Genomic DNA, 24684 nt, shown 5'->3' on the forward strand with positions numbered 1-24684 from the left:
GTACCGCAGGGCTCAGTCCTGGGCCCAGTGCTCTTCAACATTTTTATTAATGACTTGGAGGAGGACGTGCAGGGAATGCTGATCAAATCTGCAGATGACACAAAATTGGGTGGGGTAGCTAATACTTGGGAAGACAGAAACAAAATTCAAAATGATCTTGAGAGACTGGAGAGCTGGGCAGAAAACAACAGAATGAAATTTAATAAGGATAAATGCCAAGTTCTGCACCTAAGAAAAAGAAAACAAATGCACAGTTACAAGATGGGGGATACGTGGCTCAACAACACTACAAGCAAGAAGGATCTTGGAATTGTTTTCGATCACAAGCTGAAGATGAGCCAACAATGTGATGTGGCTGCAAAAAAGGCAAATGCTATTTTGGGCTGCATTAATCGAAGCATTGCTTCCAAATCCCGGGAAGTACTAGTTCCCCTTTACTCAGCACTGGTTAGGCCTCATCTGGAGTACTGTGTCCAGTTCTGGGCACCACATTTTAAGAAGGATACAGACAAGCTGGAGAGGGTTCAGAGGAGGGCAACAAAGATAATCACGGGACTGGAAACAAAGCCCTATGAAGAGAGACTGAAAGAACTGGGCATGTTTAGCCTTAAGAAGAGAAGATTGAGGGGAGAGATGATAGCACTGTTCAAGTACTTGAAAGGTTGTCACAGAAAGGAAGGCCAGGATCTCTTCTCGATCATCCCAGAATGCAGGACATGGAATAATGGGCTCAAGTGACAGGAAGCCAGATTTTGGCTGAACTTCCTAACTGTTAGAGCAATATGACAATGGAACTAATGACCTAGGGAGGTGGTGGGCTCTCCCACGCTGGACGCATTCAAGACAAGGCTGGACAGCCATCTGTCAGGGATGCTTTGATTTGGATTCCTGCATTGAGCAGGGGGTTGGACTCGATGGCCTTGTAGGCCCCTTCCCTATGATTCTATGAACACAGAAAATAAGATTTGATGATGCTCAATTTATTGAATTTTTTCAAGCAGAGAGACTCACAATCTCAAGCAAGATCACTGAACACTTTCCCACCAAGACACATTTCCAATATTCCCCCCTCATTCATATGCAAAGAAGGCCATGCTCCCCTCCACATGAGGTACAAAATGTAAATACTTGCACAGACAGAACTAGCGGAATGCTGATTGTACAGGGAGGGGTATCACCTACGTCAGAGAAGAATCAAGAGAAGTGATGTACTTTACTCAGGATCATAGAATTCAGAGTCTGCAACCACGGGTCCATTTGGAGAGATTTCGTCCTTTGCAGTGGGTCCTCCAAGCTACCCTAAAAATCAGAATGAGAGCAATTAAAAAGCTATATGAGTCACATCAGTGTTTGTTTGATAACTACCGGCAGGGGCATTGCTACTTCTGAGAGCCCCAGATCTATTCCACAGAGCCAATTTGTGCCAATGGAAGGTGTTTTTCTCAGCTTAATTGCTATGCACAGGGCAATTTTCAAGGGGAATAGCAGCGGGGAGGGAAGGATTAACTCTCCCCTTCCCACATGTTGCAATGCACACACCCCAAAAACTTACCCTGCATGGCAACTGAGCTGAGAAAAAGAACCTTTTCCACTGGTTTTTTTAGATCATTTGGATAAGAAATTAATTGGCTGGCTTTGCCTCCTGCAAAATGTAAATAAATCCTAGTAATTATTTCTGAATTTGCATATGAGGAAATAAATTAGCACATGCAGATTTGTGTCCTATGGGTCTGGGCACTTAATCTTTAAGGTGAGTATCCATGCCCCTGACTCCCAGGTAAGGTGGGTCTCCTTTGAGAGCTTTACAATGTTTTCAGGCAAAGCAAAGCATCAGCTAGTAGATACACATTCATCCTTCCTGTTCATTGGTTCATTGTGTTTCTTCACCAAGCACAGAATCAAATGATGCCCTGTTCTGGTCTGTCCCCCTCATCACCACTTTGCAATCTATATTAAAAGGGAGGTTGTGTTCTTCATACATATCTGTCTGTCTGTCTGTCTGTCTGTCTATTTATTTTATATACCATCCAACTAGCAAACGCTTCAGCTATTGGGCAATGCAGAAACATAATAAATAAATCATTAAAAACAAAAACAAGAAAATAACAACCAAAACAACATATATACAGTATATAATAATGGAAATATCAAAATTTGAAACAAAAAAGATATTCTGATTATTCAAGAGCCAGCATCAGTACAGTTAATAATCATAGCAACAGATAAAAGACTAAGGGTAGTATCCAATGCTAGTCCTACTTAGAGTAGACTCATTGAAATGAATGACTTAGGTTAATGTCAGTGGGTCTACCTAAGTAGGACTAACATCGGATACTACCATAAATACCTGCTGAAAGAGGAAAGTCTTAACCTGGCAGCTAAATGTATATAGTTAAGACACTGTATACTGATGATTAGTGTTGGTGGTCAGTGTTGAGCCCCCACCCTACCCCACAATACCTTCCTGGCACGATTTCTAATTTCCATCCTCCAAGGACCTTTAAGCATAATGCAGAGCCTTGTTTTTCTACCCCCCCTCAGTTTTCTCATAACATTCCTCACTCCCAGGACACAGTCAATAGAAAAGCTACAGCATATGCTTCAATAGTCATGACTATCTGTTCCAAGTGAACCTGGGAACTGTTCCATGAGTGGACAGGGGGCGTTTGGGGCCTCTCTAAGGGTTGTTGTTGTTGTTGTTCAGTCGTTAAGTCATGTCCGACTCTTCGTGACTCCATGGACCATAGCACGCCAGGCCTTCCTGTCCTCCATCTCTCCCGGAGTGTGCTCAAGTCTTTTAGGGTAGCGATTCTCAAAGATTAGCCTCAGCTCCATCACACCAACCCATGGCCTTCCCATCCTGCCTGCCTGCACTCACCAAAAATCTCCTCCTGCTATGCTATACACTGTCAGATTCTGTAGTGATCTATGAGAATGACAACCAGTCCCCAAACTGGTTGCCCAGCTTCAGTCAGGGCCTTACTACGTAACAGATCAGAGACTGTAACCCATATTGTTCAGTCGTTCAGTCGTGTCCGACTCTTCGTGACCCCGTGGACCATAGCACGCCAGGCCTTCCTGTCCTGTGCTCTCTCCCGGAGCGTGCTCAAGTTCATATTCAGTAACCCATATGCAAACCCTTAAAATGCACCAGGAAATTTACAGAGGCACGCACATGGGTGTAATGTACATATACTAATGCCAAGATTCTTAGAACAGCATCACCCAATGATCCGCCTCTAGCGTATCAGTCTGTTGCCAAATCTAGGGCCATATGACCTGTGATGGATGCTGTCACATATATGTTTATTCCAGCTTTTCTCCACCCACCCCAAATGCAGCCACAGAAGCTGCAATCTAAAGCTGAAGACCACGGAGCTGCTTAAATCTTTCCCCAATTTCTGCTAATTGAAGTATTGAAGCTATCAGCGCAGATATGCACTTACCGGGAAGTATGCTCCATTAAACTCAGGGGGAATTATTTCTGAGTAAAAATGCATAGGATTGAGCAGTACAGCATCTTTTGTAATATCTGCTTATTTACAAATACACTTATTGGCATGGGGGTGTAGACATTCACCAAGCAGGGTTAAAAAAAGTAGCATAAGTTTTCCAAAGAATGAGTCATCCACCTCACAGCTTGTTCCCAATCAGTTCGCAAAGCTCAGACTTCTGCTTCTGACATTCCAGTTGCCCAACTGTTTCCTTAACTCCCTACCTAGCGAGATACTACCAGCTCTTAGTAGCCATCAGCCATCAAAAACCATCACTGCACCTTCAAGAAAGCATCTATTAGTCATCAGTGGCCATTGAGTAAGTATCTTCAGCTACCAGCTATACAAAAGCCTAGAGAACATTCATCTCCTGCTCAGCTGCAATGCTTGAAAAGTTCAGCTGTTATTGAACCTTACAAGGGATAGACCCACCATGGATCCTCTTAGCAAAATCTTGGCAAACAACATATATACTGTCTCTTGTGCAATCCTATGCATGTTTAGACGGAAAGAAGTCCTACAACTCCCAGCATGGTTGGCTGGGGAATGCTGGGAATGGCCAATGCTGTCTGCCTAAACTTGCATTGGATTGCTCCTGTAGACTATTATAGATTTGGACTATTACGGTGATGAATAAAACAACAAGTTACAAATTGCTATGGGAAAGAAGACTGACCTCCATCCAGACTTTCCAAAAGAGGTAGATGACATTTAACAATTATGGAAATAGGTTTAGGGCAGGTGATCTAGCAACCTTAGATATACTATATCTGTGTTAAATTTAATTATTGTAATCAGTTTAAATGGCTGTATTGGAAAACAAAATGAGAGAGAGAGAGAGAGAGAGAGAGAGAGAGAGACTCACCAGGCACCCATCCTGTTGGGGTCACGGACCACTCTTTTAGCACATTTAATATCATTTCTGATGTCATCATTTGTGAAAGCTGCCAAAACATTTGTCAGAAAACAAAGGAGGTTATGAGGTATTGCCAAAAAGTTTATTTCAAACCCCATCATGCAAACACCCCCATTTCATAAATGGCACCATCAGCAGGAGCACATAGAAAGAGGATCTCCGTGGCTGCCTCAGAACTGTGGAACTCCTTTCCCCTAGAGGTCCACCAACCTCCACACCCAACTACTGTTTGGGAGAACTTTTAAGGCTTTCCTCTTTGCATTGGTTTTCAGCTGTGAGGGTTTTAAGTGTGTTTGGAAGGATTTTAGTGCAGGAGAAAAATATGGATTTTTCAAGCACTTGGGAAAAGTTTCCCCAGATATGGAGGACATTATATTTTTTTTTTAAAAAAGGATTACCACTCAAATGTATATCCCCTGTACTAGCTCTTCAATGACAATTGTATTAATAGTAACGGCAGAGGTTATTCATGCAATGCATTGACATCACTTGGACCATCCGAAGCACTCCATCTCTCATAATGTATGGGCAAAACATGCCAAATGCCTTTTCTCATGCTGTTATCATGGAGGGCTAGAGGATGTTTCAAAACAAATAGAACAATGGGAATGAGTTTTCTGTAAGATGGGGCACGGAGACGTTGCAGATGCATTGCTCCCCCCTCACAATCTTGGCCAGTCTTGGAGAGAGGAAGAAGGCCACGCGTCTCGACAGCCATCTCCCACTTCAGTCGAAGAACTGGATTTGCACTTTGCAGACAGAGAGTAGGAAGCCATGGATCAGAGCTCCTTAGCTAAGGGAGAAGTGTGACATTCTGTACTTGCCTCTCCAGCAAGGTACAGATCTTGCTTCAGTGACACTGGCCACATTCAGATGATCAGCGGGGGAAACAAGGCAGTATGGGTTATTTCCCTCACACATGCCAGTCACATGGCCAACATTTCCCTAATTACCCACACTGCATCGCCGGTTGCTGTGTCACCAAGCCTGATGTGTGGTACAGCACAGGTAGCTGCTGTACCACATTCTCATCCACCCCACAAATCTACTGCAACCCATGGGTTGTAGGAAGCGTAAGAACCCATCTGCACCACATCGCGCACCAAGTTCAAATGACACAGCAACTCATAATGCAGTGCAGGTAATTCGGGAAATGCTGGTCACGTGACCATACTGCGTTGTTTCCCCTGCTGATCATCCGAACTTGTTCTTTGAGAGTAGTCGGGGCTACCAAGGAGGTTAGCCAGCTTTCCCCCTTGCACTGCCAACAGCAAAGGCCTCCGTGATAGATGATGTATTGAGGAACTAAGGGAGAAAGAAGGCTGAGTCTGCAGATGTGGGTAGAGCCAAGGGCTTCTCCAGACCTGCCCTTGCCCTCTGCTCCCAAAAATGGAGAAGCTACTGTGGTGTGTGGTAAGTGTGCGCAAAATGGGATGCATCTGGGTGAGGGAAGTCGGGATGTCATGATACATTAGAAAATGGGGTTGCTGAGTGGGACTGGGGGCTTTGCCACACAAGGCTAAAATCCTGCATCCTTACTGGGGCTTCCGCTTCTGGATTCTTTGCAGAAGTAAGATCAGCTCCTTTACAGAGGCTGGCACATGCTATTTTTATTTCTCAGCAAGTTCTATATGTTTCATTTTACAGCCACTACATGATGCTGCTCTTATAGCGCTATTATGGAAGTACACTCAGCAAGTAAAGCACTTCTTAGTGCTTCCTAGAGAAAATCGGACTTTCCCTGCACTTTACAAAGGTGAGATAAAGATCATAAACCATGGGAGGGGTGCTGGAGGTTGACGACATTGTGTAAAGGACCTGAAAACCTCCATGAATAACCAATCTTAATCGCACAATATAAGCCCTGTGTGGAGAAGCCCTGGATTGAGGCAGGAGAATGGTAAATGGAAGTAGAAGAAATGGAGCCTTCAAACACATCATCTACCATTTGGGGGGAAATTTCACAGGCCTTTCGCTAGTTAGCTCCATAATAACCAGTTGCTTACCACTGCAAGAGGTTCTGCAGGCATTAGATGTTCTTCCCTGTCCATTGGAGCACCACCACCGGCTGTTTATTTGAAAAATCCCATAGTCACGACTGCCATCTGAGTTCCGCGGCCCCACAGCTCTGCTGTTGTACCCACTTTCATGATAAGCCATACACACCCCTAGAAAAAAGTGAACAGGAAAAAAGGGAGTGTGATTCAGTGGGGTTGGGCGGTGGAGATCTGTGCAGTTTGATTTCTTTGCATTGCAACATTTTGAAAAAAAAATTAAAACATGTTTGAACATTCCCTCTACATAGGTCTGTAATTTGAAAATCCAGTCCACCAAATTTATCAAGTCATTAATTTTTTAAATTTTATTTTTAAGCTACCCAATAACAGATGTTCTCTTGGGAGATGACAAAAGCTAAATTAAGTAAATTACAAAACAATTAACTTTACAAGAATATGAAATATATATAAGTGGCCAAAGAAACCTAAAAACTAAACTCAAAAACTCTAAAATGCCCGGGAGTAAAAGAAAAGTCTTTGCCTGGCACTGAAAAGACAGCAATGTAGGTGCCAAGCAAGCCTCTTTCTTGAGGGCATTGCATAAACGGGATGCCACAATGGAGAAGGCCCTGTCTTTTGTAGCCCTCCAGATCTGATTTGGGGGAGGTATTTGGGTGCCTACCTGAAATGACACTCTTGCCATGGCAAGAAGAAGGAGCTTCATCTCTTTAAAAAATTAAATCACTCTAATGGAAAGCATGCCCCAAGTCAAAAAGCAACTAGGAGCAATAAATGTAAGGCAGACTTCTCTGCAACATGGCATCCATTTATAACTTATATGATTAGGCACAAGGAAAAATTAAAACTCATGGTCAATTATGGAAAGATTTGTTAGGATAACAGGATATGAAGGGAGTAGGATAAATCAATAGATTATAGGTGAGACAATGTCTATAATGTCCTACAGGATATTGATGACAGACTGTAGTCAATGTATTCCCATTGTTTTATTGTTCATTGATGTTTTATTGGTTAAAAAAAATCAATAAAAGTAAGGGAGTTGGAGGACAAAACAAAATAAATGAAAGCATAGAAGTGGGAAAAGAAAAACTAAATAAAAAATATTCAAAAAGCCACTAGCTGTTAGAGAGGCAATCCTGAGTAATCTGTAAAGCTAAAGCACAATCCAGCTGGGGTCTTACCAAAACAGAGGGACTGGCTGTGTTGTGAGGCTGATAACGTCTCTTATCATAGGGACTGGCAAGACATCCCTCAGTGTGAAATGTGGTGCCCAGTTCTCCCAGCCATCTTGATATGAGGCCATGGATCACCCTCTGCACTGAACCCCCACCCCCATTCAGCTCAGCCATAAAACATATGAAAATGCAAAGATGGAGAAATAGGAAGAGCAAACTCACAGTTGCCCAGGCTGTAGCCATAATATCCATCCAGCCCATTCTGTTTTAGTAACTTGGCCAGTTCACATCTCCCAAACCTTTTGGCTTCATTCACTGCGATGAGCATGCAGAGGAGGGTGAGGGCCAGAACCTTCATCTCTGCAACTCCTTGGAGGATGATGCATGGTGTCCCCAGGTCCCCGGTGGCTTTTATAGCCACTGTCCTCTGTCCAGATGGCAAAGTGAGCCTTCATTGTGAAACGAAATATGTCGTAATGGCCTGAAAAAATGAGAATTGTCACTATTCTGGATTGATAGATCAGATGACCAGTGTGTGCTGCAAAGGAAGAAGAAAACCACATAAACAACATTGGGGAAAACCCTCAACTTCTAATTATTTTCAGTTGGATAAAACAGCAAAACAAAATATACATGCATATATAAATAACAGTATAAAAATATAATAAATCATTGCCTAACTAATAGAAAAAAGACAAGAAAAAGACAAGAAACCTAGGCAAAACAAATCACTGCTACCACCACCAGCAACAAAACAGAAAAAAATGTTATTTATTTATTTAAAACATTTCTGTTCCCACCACCACGTCCCTGCACTTTCCAGCCATAAGGTTCAGCAATGTCGCTTGAGAACAATATAATACCCAAACATACAAAATAGTAGTAAAGCAATAGTACAATTACAGCTCCATCAGTGGAGATGAGTAGGCCATAAAACAGTGAATTCGTCAATATCTCAAAAGCCATCTGAAACAAAGAGATCTTAACCTCCATCCAAAACCGTTAGTGAGGGGGCCCACTAATCCACCACTGAGTAGGTCCTGCCTCTTACACCTACCCACCACGTATCAGATAGTGGCGGGTGGATATGGAGCAGAGCCTTGGGTTGTTTTAGTGAGCAGGTTGATTCATAAGGGAGAAGACATCCTGTTCCCAGACCATTTAGGGCAGGGATGAGCAACTTGCAGCCTACCAACTGTTGTTGGATTGCCACTTTCATCAGCCCTAGCCAAACACAGCCAATGGTCAGGGATGATGGGACCTCCCATCCAAAAACACCTGGGGGCTACAAGTTGCCCACCCCTAATTTAGGGCTTTAATTGTCAAAAACAGTACTTCAAATTAGGTCTGGAAACCAACTGGACTGCCAGTGAAGTTGACCCAAACTTGGAGTTCTATGGTGCTTGCAGCATGCTCCAGTTAACACTTGCTGCTGTGTTCTGAATTTCAGCCGAAGATAGATAGATAGATAGATAGATAGATAGATAGATAGATATATTTTAAGACAGTTCTGCATTGTGCATATTACTTTAGTCTAATCTGGGTGTTACCAAGGCATGAGTGATAGGGTCTGAACCCTTTTCATCCTAGAAAGAGCACAGGCCACGAGTGCTCCCTAGGAATGCAGGGGCCATACCGGATCTCAGAGCAACCCCAAACTGCAAACCTGACCCCTATCCAGAACAGGTTGCACACCTCCTCCCAGTCCTAACCAGTAAGATTGCCAAGAAGGTGGCCAAGAAAATATGGTTGATACAGTATTAAATACCACTGTAATATTGCGATTATCAGGTCCACAGTTCCTCTGTCCATGCATGTGTAATCCACCACGGTGGCAACGGTAGTCCCATAACCAGGTCAAAATCCAGACTGCTAAGGATTTTGATCATCAGCATCATCCAAGAAAGGTTGGGGAACCACTACACCATCAAGCAACTTGCTTAGAAAAAGCACATTGAAGACCAGACAAACATTACTCAGATCATAAGAAGAGCCCATGGAGCAAACCAACGTCCACTGAGTCCAACCAGCTTGTCTCCTACAACTATCAGTAGGGATGAGGGAGAATTTCCTTTTGGTCCACCTTTTTAAGCAAACTGACTTAATCTGCACTTCATGGGCTATCTATTTATTTATTATATTTTTAACTTGCCCAGTAATGAATGTTTTCTGGGTGAATTACAAAAGACACTACAAACGTAAGTGGATCAGAATTGACTAATTTGCAGATCAGACTGATCAAAAAATGCCTTTCTCAGCCACAATCTCAAGCTGCAAATCTGTGTGGAGGGTGGCAGAGGGTGGGGATGTCCTTTCACATTTTGAGATGGTCTTAAGAAATTCTGTTTCTCTTCCTTTTTTGAGTGCCTAGCTGACTCTGTCCTCTCTCACCTTGGACTGGGCTAAGAAAGAACTGGCAACAGCTGATCTAAGCCTGTCCAAAGGTTGATTCAGAAATAAAAGTTTTAAAGTTTGTCAATGGGCCTTGTTCCTACAAAGTAGGAGTGGCAGCCACATGCATGCACACACAGAAAGACACATGCATGCACACAGCAAATGCTTTGATTCTGTTTAATGTCACTGATGGGTGAGAAAGAGGGAGAGGGAGAGATACTGTCTTTAAATGTGGAGGTTCCATTTTGCTGTCAGCCTCATAGATACTATGATTCCCTGGGAAGAAGCCTGCAGTGAAGGGGAAAGAGAAAACCTAATTCTTAAAAACTGGGCATCTACTTCCAGAAGCAGGTACTTGAATGGCTACCTGCAAATGGGTGACAGACACAACAGAGGGCCCCCTGGGCTGAATGACAGTAGGTAGCATCAGATGGCAAACTTACCAGCTGGGGGCTTTACAAGAAAGCATGTGAGCTGAAATCTATTCGGAGCATCTTTTACATAAATATTCATGATCCACCCCCAAAACATCTTGTTATTGGGCAGATTTCAAATAAAATAAGAAAGAAGGGGGAAAAAGTCTGCTGGAGAAATGGTGGAGGAAGACCTATGATAAATCTGTTCAAACACAGGCTAGTGCCCACCTGAGGGTCTACTTTGTGGCAGTGATTGCATGCAAAGAAATCCTACTGCTCTGCATTTGGCACAGTGTCATCCAGCAGAGCTATTTTGGGAGGCGAGGGGCTTGGCCCCCACGTGGAAGGAATGAGGAACCATTGGCAGCCTAATGTGATCAGCTTGTGAGGCACTCTGCTAATAAAGCCACCAGGGACACCCCCTCCCAATGCCTGGCTCTAAGGAAGGACCCCTCAAGCCAGGTATTTGGTGTTGGGCCCAGTTTCTGAAGAGCCGCACTGGCCACTTTTCCAGCTGCCATGGTTCTTCAGAGAGCCTGTCTGCCCATCACTTGGTCTGAGGCAGCAGCCGCGGTAACAGCAGCCATGGAGCAGGGAAGGCAGTGGGAGGTGCAGCAACAAAGGGGGAACTAGGCAGGGGCACGCAGCGGTGGCAGGTCCTCTTGGGGCCAGCCCTGGCAAGCAAGAAGGGTGGCGGTGGGGGAGGGGGGCCTGTCGGCAGCTCTTGCAATGTGCTGCCTGAGGTGGGTGCCTCACTCTGCTTCATGGGAGGGCCAGCCCTGGCATAGAATGGTGGGGGCAGGGAGAAGAGAAATGTTAGTTGTGTGCTTCACAAGGGGAGTAATACAACATGGCTGCTTAAGGATGGGGGAGGAGGGGCTAAGACCATTACATCCAGGATCTAAAATGAGCAAGCTGCACCACTGGGAATGTCTGGTCCTGGAAACTGTGAATCTCTCTTTGAAGGAGAGGCTAGTGTCATCAGTGTCGAAGAAGGCAGTGGTGAGGCCACTGCTGGAAAAAAACCTAATGGGATCCTACCATCCTGTATAATTACCACTGTGTCTCACATTTGCAATCCTTAGGCAAAGTATTTGGACAGGTTGTTGCAGCCCACCTCCAAGTGTTTTTGCCACATATTACAGAAGATAAGGTCTTACCCCAGGGTAAGAAGAATCCCAGAACAATCTTGCTGTAATTTTGCCTCCCAGCAGCTGAACTTCAAGGCTGAGTTGTTGAGCCCCCAGAGGCAATGTGTGCAACCAGTCAGCTTTGATGTCTCACTCCAGGTGAGGTGATGTATATTTCAGAATATGTGAGTGATTCTGAAAAACCTGTTCTCTTGAGCAAGGTTTCCTTGTACAAGGGGTGCTTGTTTTCTTAGCATGTGGGTTCTGTAATGCCACTCAACTGCGTTTTCTGCACAGATTTAAGTTAACGGACCATCTCCTCTCCGAAGACACTTGTAGGTAAGATCCAACAGCATGTATACTGTCTTTCACTCCTCTGCCAGGGCCATCCACTTTTTGTTCCAAAGCATCTCAATTTCTGAGTTCATTGATCCTATACCTTTAGGGATTCAGCTTCCAAGATTCAGCTGGGATTCAGGGCTGGCAGGGGGACCAGGGCATGGAAACTGTTGTTAGATGATTGTTAGCAGGCAGAGAGGATGGTAGCCTTCAGCAGAGAAAAAGGACCATGTGGAAAGTATAATAATCCCAAACTGCTGCCAACACTCTGAAAAACGATGGTCTATTTGTCTGTCATCACCTCAAGTTTATGAGCTGGAAGTTCCTGGTTCAGATCTCTGTCCAGCCATCCGTTTCCAGCCCTCACCCTGTCCCAAACAACCTGAAAGGTGGTCACTATAATATTGGCTCATGTTATGTGAGTATTGTAAGGATTACTGGGCTAATGCATGTGCATCCCTTTGAGCAAAAAGCACTATATAAATGCTTATTATGACCATTGTGATTTATAAATCCTTCCCCTTTTAGAAAGTCTTCTTACAAGAAGGTTTACAATATAAAAACAGTAAAATATTGATAAGAATAAGTTACTTAAGATTGTTGGGTGGATTGATTGAGACTATTGCAAATGCGCTCTACATGCAGCTACCCCTGAAGAGTGTATGGAACCTTCATTTGGTGCAAAATGCTGGACTGCTAACTGGTGCACAGTATCACAATCGTATTACACCAGTCCTGAAAGACCCACACTGGTTGCCAATTGTTTTACAGGCTCAAATGCAGGCTGTTGGTCTTAACCTTTAAAGCCCTAAATGGCTTAGGACCTAGAATCATAAAATCACAGAATAGTAGGGTTGGAAGGGGCCTTCAAGACCATCGAGTCCAACCCCCTGCTCAATGCAGAAATCCAAGTCAGAGCATCCCTGACAGATGGCTGTCCAGCCTTGTCTTGAAGGCCTCCAGTGTGGGAGAGCCCACCACCTCCCGAGGTAATTGGTTCCACTGTCGTATTGCTCTAACAGTCAGGATGTTTTTCCTGATGTTCAGCCGGAATCTGGCTTCCTGTAACTTGAGCCCATTATTCATTACTTGGCTATCTAAGGAACCACCTGTCTCACTATGAACATGCCTGAGTATTAAGATCTGCAGGAGAGGCCCTTTTGAGGGCACCATTACCCACAGAGGCACATTTGCCAGGCATGGACACAAGGGCTTTCTCCTGTGTTGCCCCCAAACTATGGAATGCGCTCCCTGAAGAATTATTATTCGCCCCCACTCTCCTGGTCTTTAGAAAGGGTATAAAGATGCATGTTTTCAATTTAGCCTTTTAAAATGTGTAGTTTGTAATGTTTAAATGTTTTTACTAATTGTAATTGTTCTTGTTTTTATTGTTGCAGGGTTTTATTGTTTTAAATGGTTGTCAGCTGCCTTGATGGCTTTTTAGCAGATAAGACGGTATACAAATGTCAGTAATTAATTAATTAACTAACTAATTAATTAAGGATCGTGTTAAATATATTGTGACTATTACAAATGTCAGCCAATTTTTCACTAAGGTTGAATAAATTCACTGTTTTCTATACAGAAACTTGCTTTAAAGGCTATTTTTGTTTTGGGAGAAAGATGCTTTTTTTTTTTTTTTAAGCCACAAGACAACAGGAGAGGATGTGGCTACTGCTTCGCTAGTCCCTTTGCTCACCTAGATCCTGTATCTACTGTAGCAATACCAAGTAGAACTCCAGCTTTGCACTAGCATCATGTGGGGAGGGAAAGTGGGCAAAGAGCCCAGTGGAAGCCCAGACTGAGAGGGCATGGTAGTTGCAGCCTTTCCTTTTGCCTCAAAGCTTTCAAAAACGTGGGTTGAACAAAAAACTAGGGGTGTGTCTCCACGAGTGACTTACTCAGAGCTGGCTGAGTTTGGACATCCTTAGGGATACATGACATCGTAGCCATCTCATGGCCACTCCAGAGTTTTGCGCTGACAAACTGGTTCTTCTGAGACGACTTTTAGTCTGATTGTTTTCCTTAATTCGGCTTGTCTATGCTTCTGTTATGGTGTGCACAACCCTCTGCATTTACTCCAGTGTGATAGTCCTGCCCAGGGGTGTGTCTTTCACCTCACTGACCCCAGTCAAGGGTTGTTTTCCCACTGTTTCTGCCATTTCAGGGCTGGCCATCAGAGTTCTGTGCTACCTCATAGCATTTACTTCACCTTACCTACCACTAAACTCTGGTGGCCATCCCTGCAAAACATAGGTGTGCTCCGGGCAGCCTCTAACTTCTTTTTAAAAAATGAAGTATTAAACCAAAATAGTGCTTTTGTCAGCAGTACCTACACCTCCCCCTATCTTGCTATCTCAATCTGTCACTATTTTGCATTTGTCCAGCAATACCTATATCCCATATCTCACTATGCCACTATTCGGGGGCATAGCTATTGCTGGACAAATGCATGATAGTGACCTAGTGACATTGAAAACCCCTTTGTAGGTGTGATTCTTTTAACTTCTTCCTTTCTGGGTGGGTGATTTCTTTCATGTCTCTATGCCTCTATCACACAATTGCATGATAGAGCGATTGTGCAGTTGCACTATAGAGCGATAGAGCACTTGCGTGATAGAGCAAATGCGTGATAGAGAGATAGGGGCATGAAAGAAATCTCCCATCAAGAAAGGAAGGTTTAAAAAATCACACCTACAAAGGCATTTTTAATGTCACTAGGTCACTATGATGCATTTGTCTAGCAAGTAGCAACAGCTATGCCCCCTATCTCTCACTATGTCACTATCACGCATTAGCGCTATCACGTGATAGTGACAAAGTGAGGTAGTGGTTTTAGAGGGAGAGAAATAAAAAACAATTGGTGGACTCGCGCATAGCTTGGGGAAGGGTCTCCTCAGAAGTAAGTCCCATTGTGGTCAATGAGGCTAAGCTTCCATCCATCACTTTAAAGGAGTATTAGGGGAAGGAAAAAGGTGAGCCTGGATGGGGGGAGTCTTTCTTATTGGTTGAGCAGCCCTTGCCAGTCTGATGACATTTACTCCAATCCCCCCACCCCACCGAGAAGTATGTTCTGTGAAGCGACTTATACCGGAGCGGTGCATTTGCTCGTGGATCACTGCGCGGACCAAAGCATACCGAAGCCAATTCTTTGAAAAAATATGGGTAAGCCTCCCTTTGCTTCTCCTTCTGTTGTTGTGGAGACAGGGTCTAGGGCTATTTGTTTATTTACATACAGAACAATCCTGAGTGGGTCAGGGGGAGTAATGATGTGCATCTCCCACCTCACCCCCAGCTTGCCAGCAGGGGTGAAAGGTGAGGTGGTGGTTTCACCAGGCTTTTCAGCCTAGTGGACCCCTGCATTTTCAGTCTCCCACCCCAATTGGCAGCCGTGGTTTACAATTAAATATACCAGCACCATGGCTTTAATATTAGTTCTGCACCCACTAACCTAGCTTGAATTGGGCCTATCTGAGACAGAGATGGGGGATAAATTTGTTCAGTTTGCATTTTAATGTGAATTTACCCGATTTCACACTTTTAAACCACTATACAAAACCAAACAAGGTTTCCTTTAAAATTCACAATTCTCCAAATTTTGCAGTGGGGTTCTCCAGTTTAAGATATGTAGAAAAATGCACATGTTAGGAAAAATAACATTCAAAATGCATTATCTTAGGAAAAAATAATGTTAAAATGCATTATTTTAGGGAAAGTGCTTGCAAAAAAGTGTATATTAGGCAAAAATGCATACAAAAATGTGTGTATTAGGAGAAATGTACACAAAAATGCTGTTTAATGTTCATGCCAATGTTTGTTTGTTTGTTTTTAAAAAGGCTCTCAGAGTTTGAGAGGAACCAAACTTAAGAATGGAGAAATTCTCAAAGTTGGAGATGAACCAATTTAAGACTGAAAACTGAGAGAAACTAAAATTGACAGATTTATCCATTCCTAATCTGAGGGAATGCAGAGCCAGCAGATCCAAAGCCAGCTTCTCCCTATCCCTGCCCCCAAAGTGCACAGTTTCCGGCCATTTCCCCTGGTACCGCCCGTAGGAGGATCACTGGTGGCGGCTTTCTGCCTACCTGGGTGCAGTGGGGGCCTCTGCTAATACTGCGTTAACATTGGGGAGTTAAGCACTGAATTCTTTCTTATTTAGGGTGCAGTCCTATGGGGATGGCCGTAAGCCTCCAAACTCAGAGGCTAACGGCCACCCAATGCAGAGCAGGAAGAGTGGCAGAAGCTCCTCCTGCTCTGCATTTTTGTTAGATGGGTTTTTTTGCCCATCTAGCTGAGATGTCAGGGACAGGGAAGGAAGGATGGATCCAGACTTTTGCGCTCCGTGCCAATTCTCTCCATGCCAGCTGCAAGGGGGTGGAGGCAGGGAGCTTGGACTCCTGGGTCTGAGGTCCCTGTGCTGACTCTGACTTCGGATCCAGAAATCTGAACTATCCTATGGCCTGCCAGATGCTGTCTAGGCACCATAGGATCGCTCTCTTATTTATATACATGAGTTATATCCTGCAGCTTGAACATAAATCCCAGGGAATCTAACACAATAGTAAGAAAGAATGGAAATACACTCAATGAAAAAGAAAATAATAAAATAAAACACACAAACAAACACACACAAAACTGAAACAGCAACAGTCCATTCAAACAGACAGTAGAACCCAAACAGCTCTATTACAAAATGCTAGCAGTGACCATTCTTAAAATCCAGGGAAGATATGTAGTCATTGCCATTACTTATATCCTGCCTTTCAGGTTACATATCCTTCCAAGGCGGCATACAAGAAGCATCAACATATAATATGTAAAGCTGCAATAAACAATGGATTGGATCCAGACTTAGTCATATCTTGAGTAGACTGATTGAAATGAAAAGAACCTTAGTCCTGACTACTTTAAGTCCCATTGATTTCAGTGGGTCTGCTCAAAGTATGACTAAGTTTGGATCCAACCCAATATCAGCATATCACAACAAGCCATCAGGACTAACACTTCATTCCCTCCCCCAGCCAAGGGCATTTGGTGATAGATGGCCCTGGGGTGCAGGCTGGAGCAAGAAGGAAGGTGTGGTCTGGGGGCCATGATGCAGCTGCCTTGCTGTCGCTGAAGCTAGTCAGTGCCTGGATGGGAGACTGCTAGGTAACGTGTATGCCTCCTCAAGTTCCATGATGGAAGAAAGGTGGGTTATACATGTAACTAAATAAAATAGGTGGTGGAACCAGAGGGGGCTGAAAAGCCTCAACAGTTTTAAGAACCATGTTAGCAAAAGCCATCTCTAATGTGGTAGCCACTAGGGCACCCCTGAGTTGGGATGGGGGAGAAAAGACATGAGGGGGACTCCAATATTTTAAACTGGCTTTGGGCCATAAGGAGCCCAAAGCCGTGTTCAAAACAAATATTAAAAGCATTTAAACAATAACAAGAATTAAAAATAGAACAATAAAACTTCTAAAAGAGTAAAAGCAGATCCTTATCATATACCATCAAAAAGCGAGTGGAACAAAAATGCCTTTACAGCCCATTGATAAATGAGCAATGAGGGGGCTAATTGAATCTCCCTTGGGAGAGGGTTCTGTAATTGGGGTGCTGTCACAGAAAAGACCCAGTCCTGCGTTCCCACCAACCCAAGCTCATTCGGTGGTGGGGACTTACAGCAGGGCCTCAGGTGAAGATCTTAAACTACAGACAGGTACAACTGATTTAATGCAAATGTAAATATTGCACGCAAATACAACAATTATTAAAAACAAACAGTGCAAAAAAAGAAAGTCTCAGAAATATACTGCAACCCTCCACAATTATTGTGTCTTCATGAGACAGTATCTGGTTGACATAGATTTGGTATAATTAACAAACAGGACTTTTTAAAAAAATGCATGGGACTGTATAGGTTTTTTCCTGTCCCAGTGTTGCCACCATCTATGGGGAAAGTGCTTCTTCACTGGGCATTCCCACCTATGGGGTTTCTTATTTCCAGCAAATGCTTGTATTTCTGGCCCTAAGGAACTCCCCACCACTATGACTCAAGAGTTCCACAAGCTGACCCTTTTCCGCTGCCACTAATTCTTTTAGAATACTTTAGAAGCTCCTAGTGGCTTGGTATAAGAGGCTGAGGTGTGAGACGGGCACCATCATCACTAGAGACAAGATGAACTATTAAACAAGTACATTTATTAAAGGGATATTTTGTACATAAGGGAATACTAATATTTACTTTGGGGTTTTCAAAAGACTGCTTACTGACACTTCTTAAGGACTCAGGAGACACTGTTGCCACTACAAGCCTCTTAATGACTTCTTTTACCTCAGGCCAAATTCCCTAAACCTCCACCCCAGCCAAATACGCTCACGACCAGGTCCAGCTCTTGGGTACAGTCTTCTTCCGACTGCCAAAGCTCCTCCTGTATTTCTGGCTGCTTGGACAGTTTTACTGGGGGTTTTACTGCCTGCTTGTGTAACCTTCTTCTGGCAAGATCTTAGGGCAACCTCCTGTCATACACAGCCACCTCCTCCCTGTTCCTGATCTTGACCAGCCACGTATGGTTATCCCACAGAGAAGGATTAGCTTAATATTCCGGTCTTCACTATTCACTTTCTCCTCCACTTTCTCCTAGTCTTTCTTTAACACCATGCACCAACCACCAGATATTTTTCCTCACTCACTACCTACAGACTGACTCTCCCAACTGTAGCGTCAACTGTCAACTTCTTAACTGCCATTTCCCAACTGCTCTTTTTACCTAGCTAGAATCCCCAGCCCAGAATCGGAATCGAATTTTACCTGATCCAGGCCCCATCTAACAATATTCAAAGTGATTCTCTCTAACACCACTAACCAACTACTACACTGGCCTTTGACAGTAACAAAATAAGGCTTCAGGTCTACTCAGATATAGTGTAGCCTCTCAGAGGTCACACAAAGTAAACATTACAGACCAACAACAGTTATATACGTGGCATTTTTTCACAGACTGTTACTGACTGTGTTAGGCTGTTGTCAGAGCAGACTAGACTCCAACAGGGTACCGGCCTCTTCCCAATGTCATCAGCATGCACTTCAGTCAGGAAGCCGGCACTGAACGGTATAAGCATACCACTCGAGAAAGGTTTTCAACCTTGTTATGAATCACAGACATGTACTCTTTTCTGTACATTCTCATAGAAAATGTACAGATTTAGAATCTGCATCTTTTAAAATGTTTTAACTGTTTTAATATCGTGTTTTATTCTTTTATCTGTTGCTCACTGCTCCGAAATCTTTGATGTGGAGCAGTATAGAAACATTGTAAATAAATAAATAAATAAATAAATAAATATTAAGTGAAAAGCAACCAACTCATTCCTCTTAGAGCAGGATGGGCAACCTTAGGCCCATGAGACAAATCTGGCCTTCTGGGTTCCCCAGACACCCATACCCCCTTTCCTGGCCACAACCCCTTCCCCTGACTGCTGGGCCCAATCTACATGAGCCATTTACTCCAGGGCTGCTATGATCCGAGGACCTTTCAGACATACGACGCAGTCACCACTTCACAGCCTAACCGTGGTTTTCTCACGCAGGCACGCCTCTTTGCATGCACCAACCATCGTGAGAGTGTGGGGCTGGAGGACTGCCACATGGTAACGAAGGAGCAGACTACCCACATCTTACCAAAGAGGAACGGACAGACACAAAAGAACCCCTTAAAATACAAAACACCCACTAAAACGCGACGTGGTTTAAAAGCTGCGCTGCACATTTAAATGTAATGGTAAAAAAAAGAAGAGCAACACGACTGCTGCAGTTTACTTCGCTTTAGCAGCCATGTGTCAGGGCACAGCGGATTTTTCCACTGGAGAAGTCTGCAGTAAATCGTGTGTGTACTGCAGCAGAAGCTAATTCACAGCTGCAATGCTGCGCAGTTATGATGGAGTGAACACTGAAAGCTGTGTGGTGTAGATGGCCCGCTGGTCATTTGGTGGTTTCCTGGCTTTTGTGCAGTTTTTTGCCCATTCTAAAAGGTTGAAATGCCTCCTCCAAGGCTCAGTTGCTGGCAGAAAGAGCTGTAAGCTAAAATCTGCTGGAACTTCTGTTATTTTGGCCCTACCCCATTTGCCTTTGGCCCTGCCCATCACTGAGATGTGATCCCCGAGAGCTTCTCCAAAATGGAATATGGCCCTCGAGCTGAAAGAGGTTTCGCACCCCTGTCCTAGAGGTTCAGACATGCACTGAGAGTTTGGGTTTAATATCTGTCAACAGTATATGAAATTATATATAGCAAGCTTCCCCAACCTGGGGCCCTCCAGATGTGTTGGACTGCAGTTCTCATCCTTCCAGCCATGCTCACTGAGAATTATGGGAGTTGCAGTCCAACACATCTGGAGGGCCCCAGATTTTGGAGGGTTGTTGTATAAGATTAGTTTGCACTTGATTGTAAGGGTCCTCCACATCTTTTCCTTTTGGTTCTTTATTGGGCATATCCTAGTCTTCCCCTTCTGCTTGTTTCTACCCCTTGGCTGGACTCTGGAGGCGTATCCTCTTGTGTGGTGTATTTCTGCTCATGCTCTTCATCATCCATGACTGTTATATGTTTTCTTGTGTTATCTCCTCTACAGGTCAGGGACATGGTCCATGATCCTTCGATCAACTATACCATGGTGACTGAGTTCATCCTACTGGGGTTCACCAGTCACCCAGGGTTGGGCCGCCTGCTCTTTGGACTCTTCTTGATGATGTATGCAGTGACACTGGCAGGAAACGGACTGATTATGACTGTGGTGTGGGCTGAACCTGTCCTCCATACGCCCATGTACCTTTTCCTGGGCAGCCTCTCATGCTCTGAGACAGCCTACACTTTGGTGGTGATACCAAAGATGCTTTGTGACTTGCTGGCCCCCCAGAGGCCCCTTCCTTTAACATCATGTGCCACACAAATGTTCTTCTTTGTGGCCTTAGGCGTGACTGACTGTCTGCTGTTGACAGCCATGGCATGGGACCGTTATGTGGCCATCTGCCATCCACTGCACTATGGGGTCCTCATGAGCCAACAGATCTGTTGGAGCCTAGTGATGGGCTCTATCTGTGGCGGTTTCACTCTTTCTTCCTTCCTCACTGGCATGATTTTCTCCCTGCCATTTTGCGCACCCAACCACATCCCTCATTTCTTTTGCGACATCCCTCCTGTGCTGAGTCGGGTCTGTCCTGGCTACGGAGCCACTGAAGTCACAGTTATCGCCTTGGTTGCCATGATCCTCATTGTCCCTTTCTCTTTCATCATGATCTCTTATGGGTGCATTTTGATGGCTTCTCTGAACATGCGTTCTGCTCAGTGCTGTCGCAAGGCCTTCTCCACCTGCGGAGCCCACTTGACAGTGGTCTTCCTTCATTATGGCTGTGCCATCTTCTCATATGCCAGGCCTAAAGGCAGCTATGTTGAAGGCAAGGACCATTTCCTTGCAGTGTCTTACACTGTTCTTATTCCCATGCTCAACCCTCTCATCTACACTCTAAGGAACAATGAAGTCAAGGGAGCACTTAGGAAGGTGATGAGCTGGAACCTCCTTCTTCATGAGGGAGCCTCATGATATCTGCAAAAAAATGGACACCAGCTATAACTGTGTACCACATCTGGTCTAAATTTTTTAATGTTTTTTGTTTATTATTGTTTATTAAACATTTTTAAATGTTTTTTGTTTATTATTATATTCTTTTGATACTCATATAGCTGTATATTTATTTATTTATGGTCATTCTGTTGTTTTTATGATTGTAAACCCCTGAATGCATTTGCCAGTTGAGTGGTATACAAACCTAATAAATAAATCACTGAAGATTAAGAGGAAATTTATTCTAGCCTCCTCAGTAACTCAGTTCAAGGTAAATGCAAAGAGGAACTCTTCTGAAGTTGCTCTTCTAAAGCAGTAGATTAGGATCTACTGGTAGATCTTTGGGTGGTTTGCAGTAGATCAGCAAAGGTTTCTTATTCCCAATTATTTTAGAACAGCAGCAACAAATGACTTTTCCTACCTAAACTAGACTGATGCAAAGTAAATTTGGGGTAAACATTAGTGGAGTTTTGTATTAGCTCAGTTCAGTTCTGGTACTGAAAAAAAATTCCTAAGCTCAAATGAGCCCAGAAACACTGTATTCTTTAATTCTATGTCTTTGGCACCAGGCTCCAATTGGTGGATCTTGGAGTTCTAATAAAAACAAAAGTAGATCTGTCAAATCTGATGTCTACCCACCCATGTTCTAAAGGACATGGAGATTCATTTTTTTCCAGCCACTGTCACAGTGGGAATCTTATTTATTACATTTATATCCCACCTTCCTTCCATTGCAGAACTCAAGGTGGCTACATGCTCTTCCCAGGTGGTCTCCCCTCCAAGCACTGACCAGACCTCGACCTGCTTAGCTTCAGCAAGGTGGCAGTCTCATGAGCCTTCAGACCATTCCCTGACACACATAGTTTAGGACAATGTGTGCCAGTCAAGTAGGAGTTATGGAAGTCAGGCATCAGCTCCTTCCTATGCCATCAGAACAGCTGGTTAGAATGGGGGAAGTGCAGGCCCCCGTAGCCAACACGCAAAACCCTTTCAATCGGGGACTTGACTTATCATCAGGAGGAACCAATTGTCTCATGTTCCTCTTTGTAATTTTCTCTTAGTCCAGGGGAAATGTTTTAGAAGAAATCATTTTCTTTAAACATAGGGAAATATCTACAATAAAAACAAGCAGGTGGTAATCTGTGATTGCTCTGTCCAAGAAGACTGTGTTTCCTTTTTCCTGCACCTACACAGTACCTCTGAAATATGTTTAGAATGAAGGCTGCTTTCCAAACACAAGGCGTTACGATTCCCAGGGCCAGCGTCAAGGGTAGGGTTGTCTGTTGTGGAGAAATCTGCGCAATGGTGCCGACGGATCTGCGCAATGGTGCCAGCTTGGCCTGCATAGGTAGGCCAAGCCGCAGTAAAGTGCCTGAAACTTGGGAACTTTACCGGGTACTTTTGTGCAAAATGGTGGTGGGTGGCAGCAGCAGGAGTCCCTGCCACCATTTTGCACAAACAGACCCTGCCACCATGTGCAACTGGTACTCCTTTTCCCACTCCCAGATACCAGGAGGGGAAGAAGGACCCAGTTACACAAGGGGGCAGGGCACTGTGCACAAAATGGAGGAGTGGGGAGTAGCGCTCCCCTCTCGTCCTCCATTTTACACACAGTGGGGTCGCTATATGCATAAGACTTTCATTCTCCCTTCCAAGAATGGAAGACACTCACCTCCTCCAGCTCTCCTTTTCTATGTCCCTCCTGGCTACCATGGTGGCAGCAATACCAGGGAAGCCCCTCTCCTCCTCCTCCTCCTGTCCCACCACCACTGCTGCAGCATCGGGACAGGAGGAGGAGAGGGGAGTGATGCTCCCCTCTCCTCCTCCCATTACCCAGACAGCAGTGGTGCCAGCACAACAGCAAGGGCAGAAGGATACATGAGAGGGGCTCTCCTCTCACTCCTGCCCTCACTGTCACGCTGCCTGAAAATCTGCCAGCTGGGCCGAGCCAGCGAAAGCTTGCCAAGCTCCACCCCCCAAACAGATTCCTCCGACATCACTAGCCACAGGTAGGCATGGTCAGGGTCTTGCTGAGGGCCCACTGGAAAGAGCCCCCTGGAGTTGCTCCTCTTCTTTACTATTGCACCCTACTTGTTTACCTATCTCTTGCTCTGGTCCAGACACGGCCATGGCTGTTCACCTCAGATGGATAGATACTTCTACTAGAAAGAAGTGAGCAAGGGAATGCAGTTCTTGATCTGTGATGAGGGTGGGGATGCAATGGTCATTTTTCAAGGTTACTTTCAGAGCAATTAGAAATAAGCAAACAAGCACACAACTGTGAATAGGTCAAGTAATAATAATATGTTATAACAATATGAACACAATGAATGTAGTGGGTGTTAGTGGTCTATTTAAAATAGATTGTTGTTGGAACAGTATAATTATACATATGAAAATATTATGAATGCAATTGTACATATATTGGAAGATAACAGAACCATCTGTATCACAGGTATATACATATAAATATTGCAATCTAGCAAGGCAGGGGAGGGAGAACCCATGACAGATGAACCACCACTTCCTATCCCTTTCTGGGGTTAAGCTAGCAGGAAAGAATGTAGAGAGGCACTGTGTTTTTCTTTGGGAGATGGGGCATTTCCAGATTTTTTTATCCCTTTTCTTAACCTTAAAAAAAAAAAAAAAAAAGTTAGGTATTACATTTATATCCTGGCTTCTTTACATTTGATTTGCAACATGTGAAGTGTTCCCCAAACACAAATGGGAGCTTGCATATTCCTAAGTTTGCAACCATATAAAAACAATGCTTTTTTACAAAAAAAATATACACTTTTAAATGTGTATTTTTGAAAAATACACGTTTGCACATTTTAATCAGTGTGGGGGAACTTTAGTGCACACCTTTTTTAAAAAAAAAAATGCTCTGAAATGCACACTTTTTAACATTCAAACAGAAAGAAAAACATGTCCCAAATAGAAATGGGAACAAGGCAAACCAAGGTTCAAGGTGGAGCCCAGATAACCTACTCAAACTTCTCCCCTTCTTAATTGTTCCAGCAGACCTCTTTCCTAGGACTGAGACTTATAAGCTGGAGCATCCAGGGCCCCACCCACAACTCAGCTGCAGCACATTGAATGAAGAAGTCCTCCTCATGAGGAGTGCCATACTCATGAGAAATCCTTTACTCATGAGGAACCTTCCTTTGAAAATGGGCACCCTCTCTCACAGGGATTGTTCTGG

The 24684-nt window shown here is 44.0% G+C and overlaps 2 protein-coding genes across 2 annotated transcripts; one reads left to right on the forward strand and one right to left on the reverse strand.

Moving 5' to 3' along the window:
- Nucleotides 1-968: 968 nt before the first annotated feature.
- Nucleotides 969-8046, reverse strand: LOC146353412 (lysozyme C, milk isozyme-like). Its single transcript, XM_084832240.1, has 4 exons — nt 7826-8046; nt 6417-6578; nt 4360-4438; nt 969-1299 (listed from the first exon to the last, which is right to left on the reverse strand). Exons 1-4 carry the CDS (start codon nt 7959-7961, stop codon nt 1233-1235), a joined length of 444 nt encoding a protein of 147 aa, XP_084688366.1. The 5' UTR covers nt 7962-8046; the 3' UTR covers nt 969-1232.
- Nucleotides 8047-11319: 3273 nt separating this feature from the next.
- On the forward strand, nt 11320-21458 carry LOC146353413 (olfactory receptor 10R2-like). The gene is made up of 3 exons (XM_084829729.1): nt 11320-11415; nt 11499-11579; nt 20490-21458. Exons 1-3 carry the CDS (start codon nt 11320-11322, stop codon nt 21456-21458), a joined length of 1146 nt encoding a protein of 381 aa, XP_084685855.1.
- The last annotated feature ends 3226 nt before the right edge of the window (nt 21459-24684 follow it).

Source organism: Heloderma suspectum, chromosome 2 (genome assembly GCF_057233095.1).
Source record: "Heloderma suspectum isolate Gila_16-S chromosome 2, 16-S_ref, whole genome shotgun sequence".
Classification (NCBI taxonomy): domain Eukaryota; kingdom Metazoa; phylum Chordata; class Lepidosauria; order Squamata; family Helodermatidae; genus Heloderma; species Heloderma suspectum.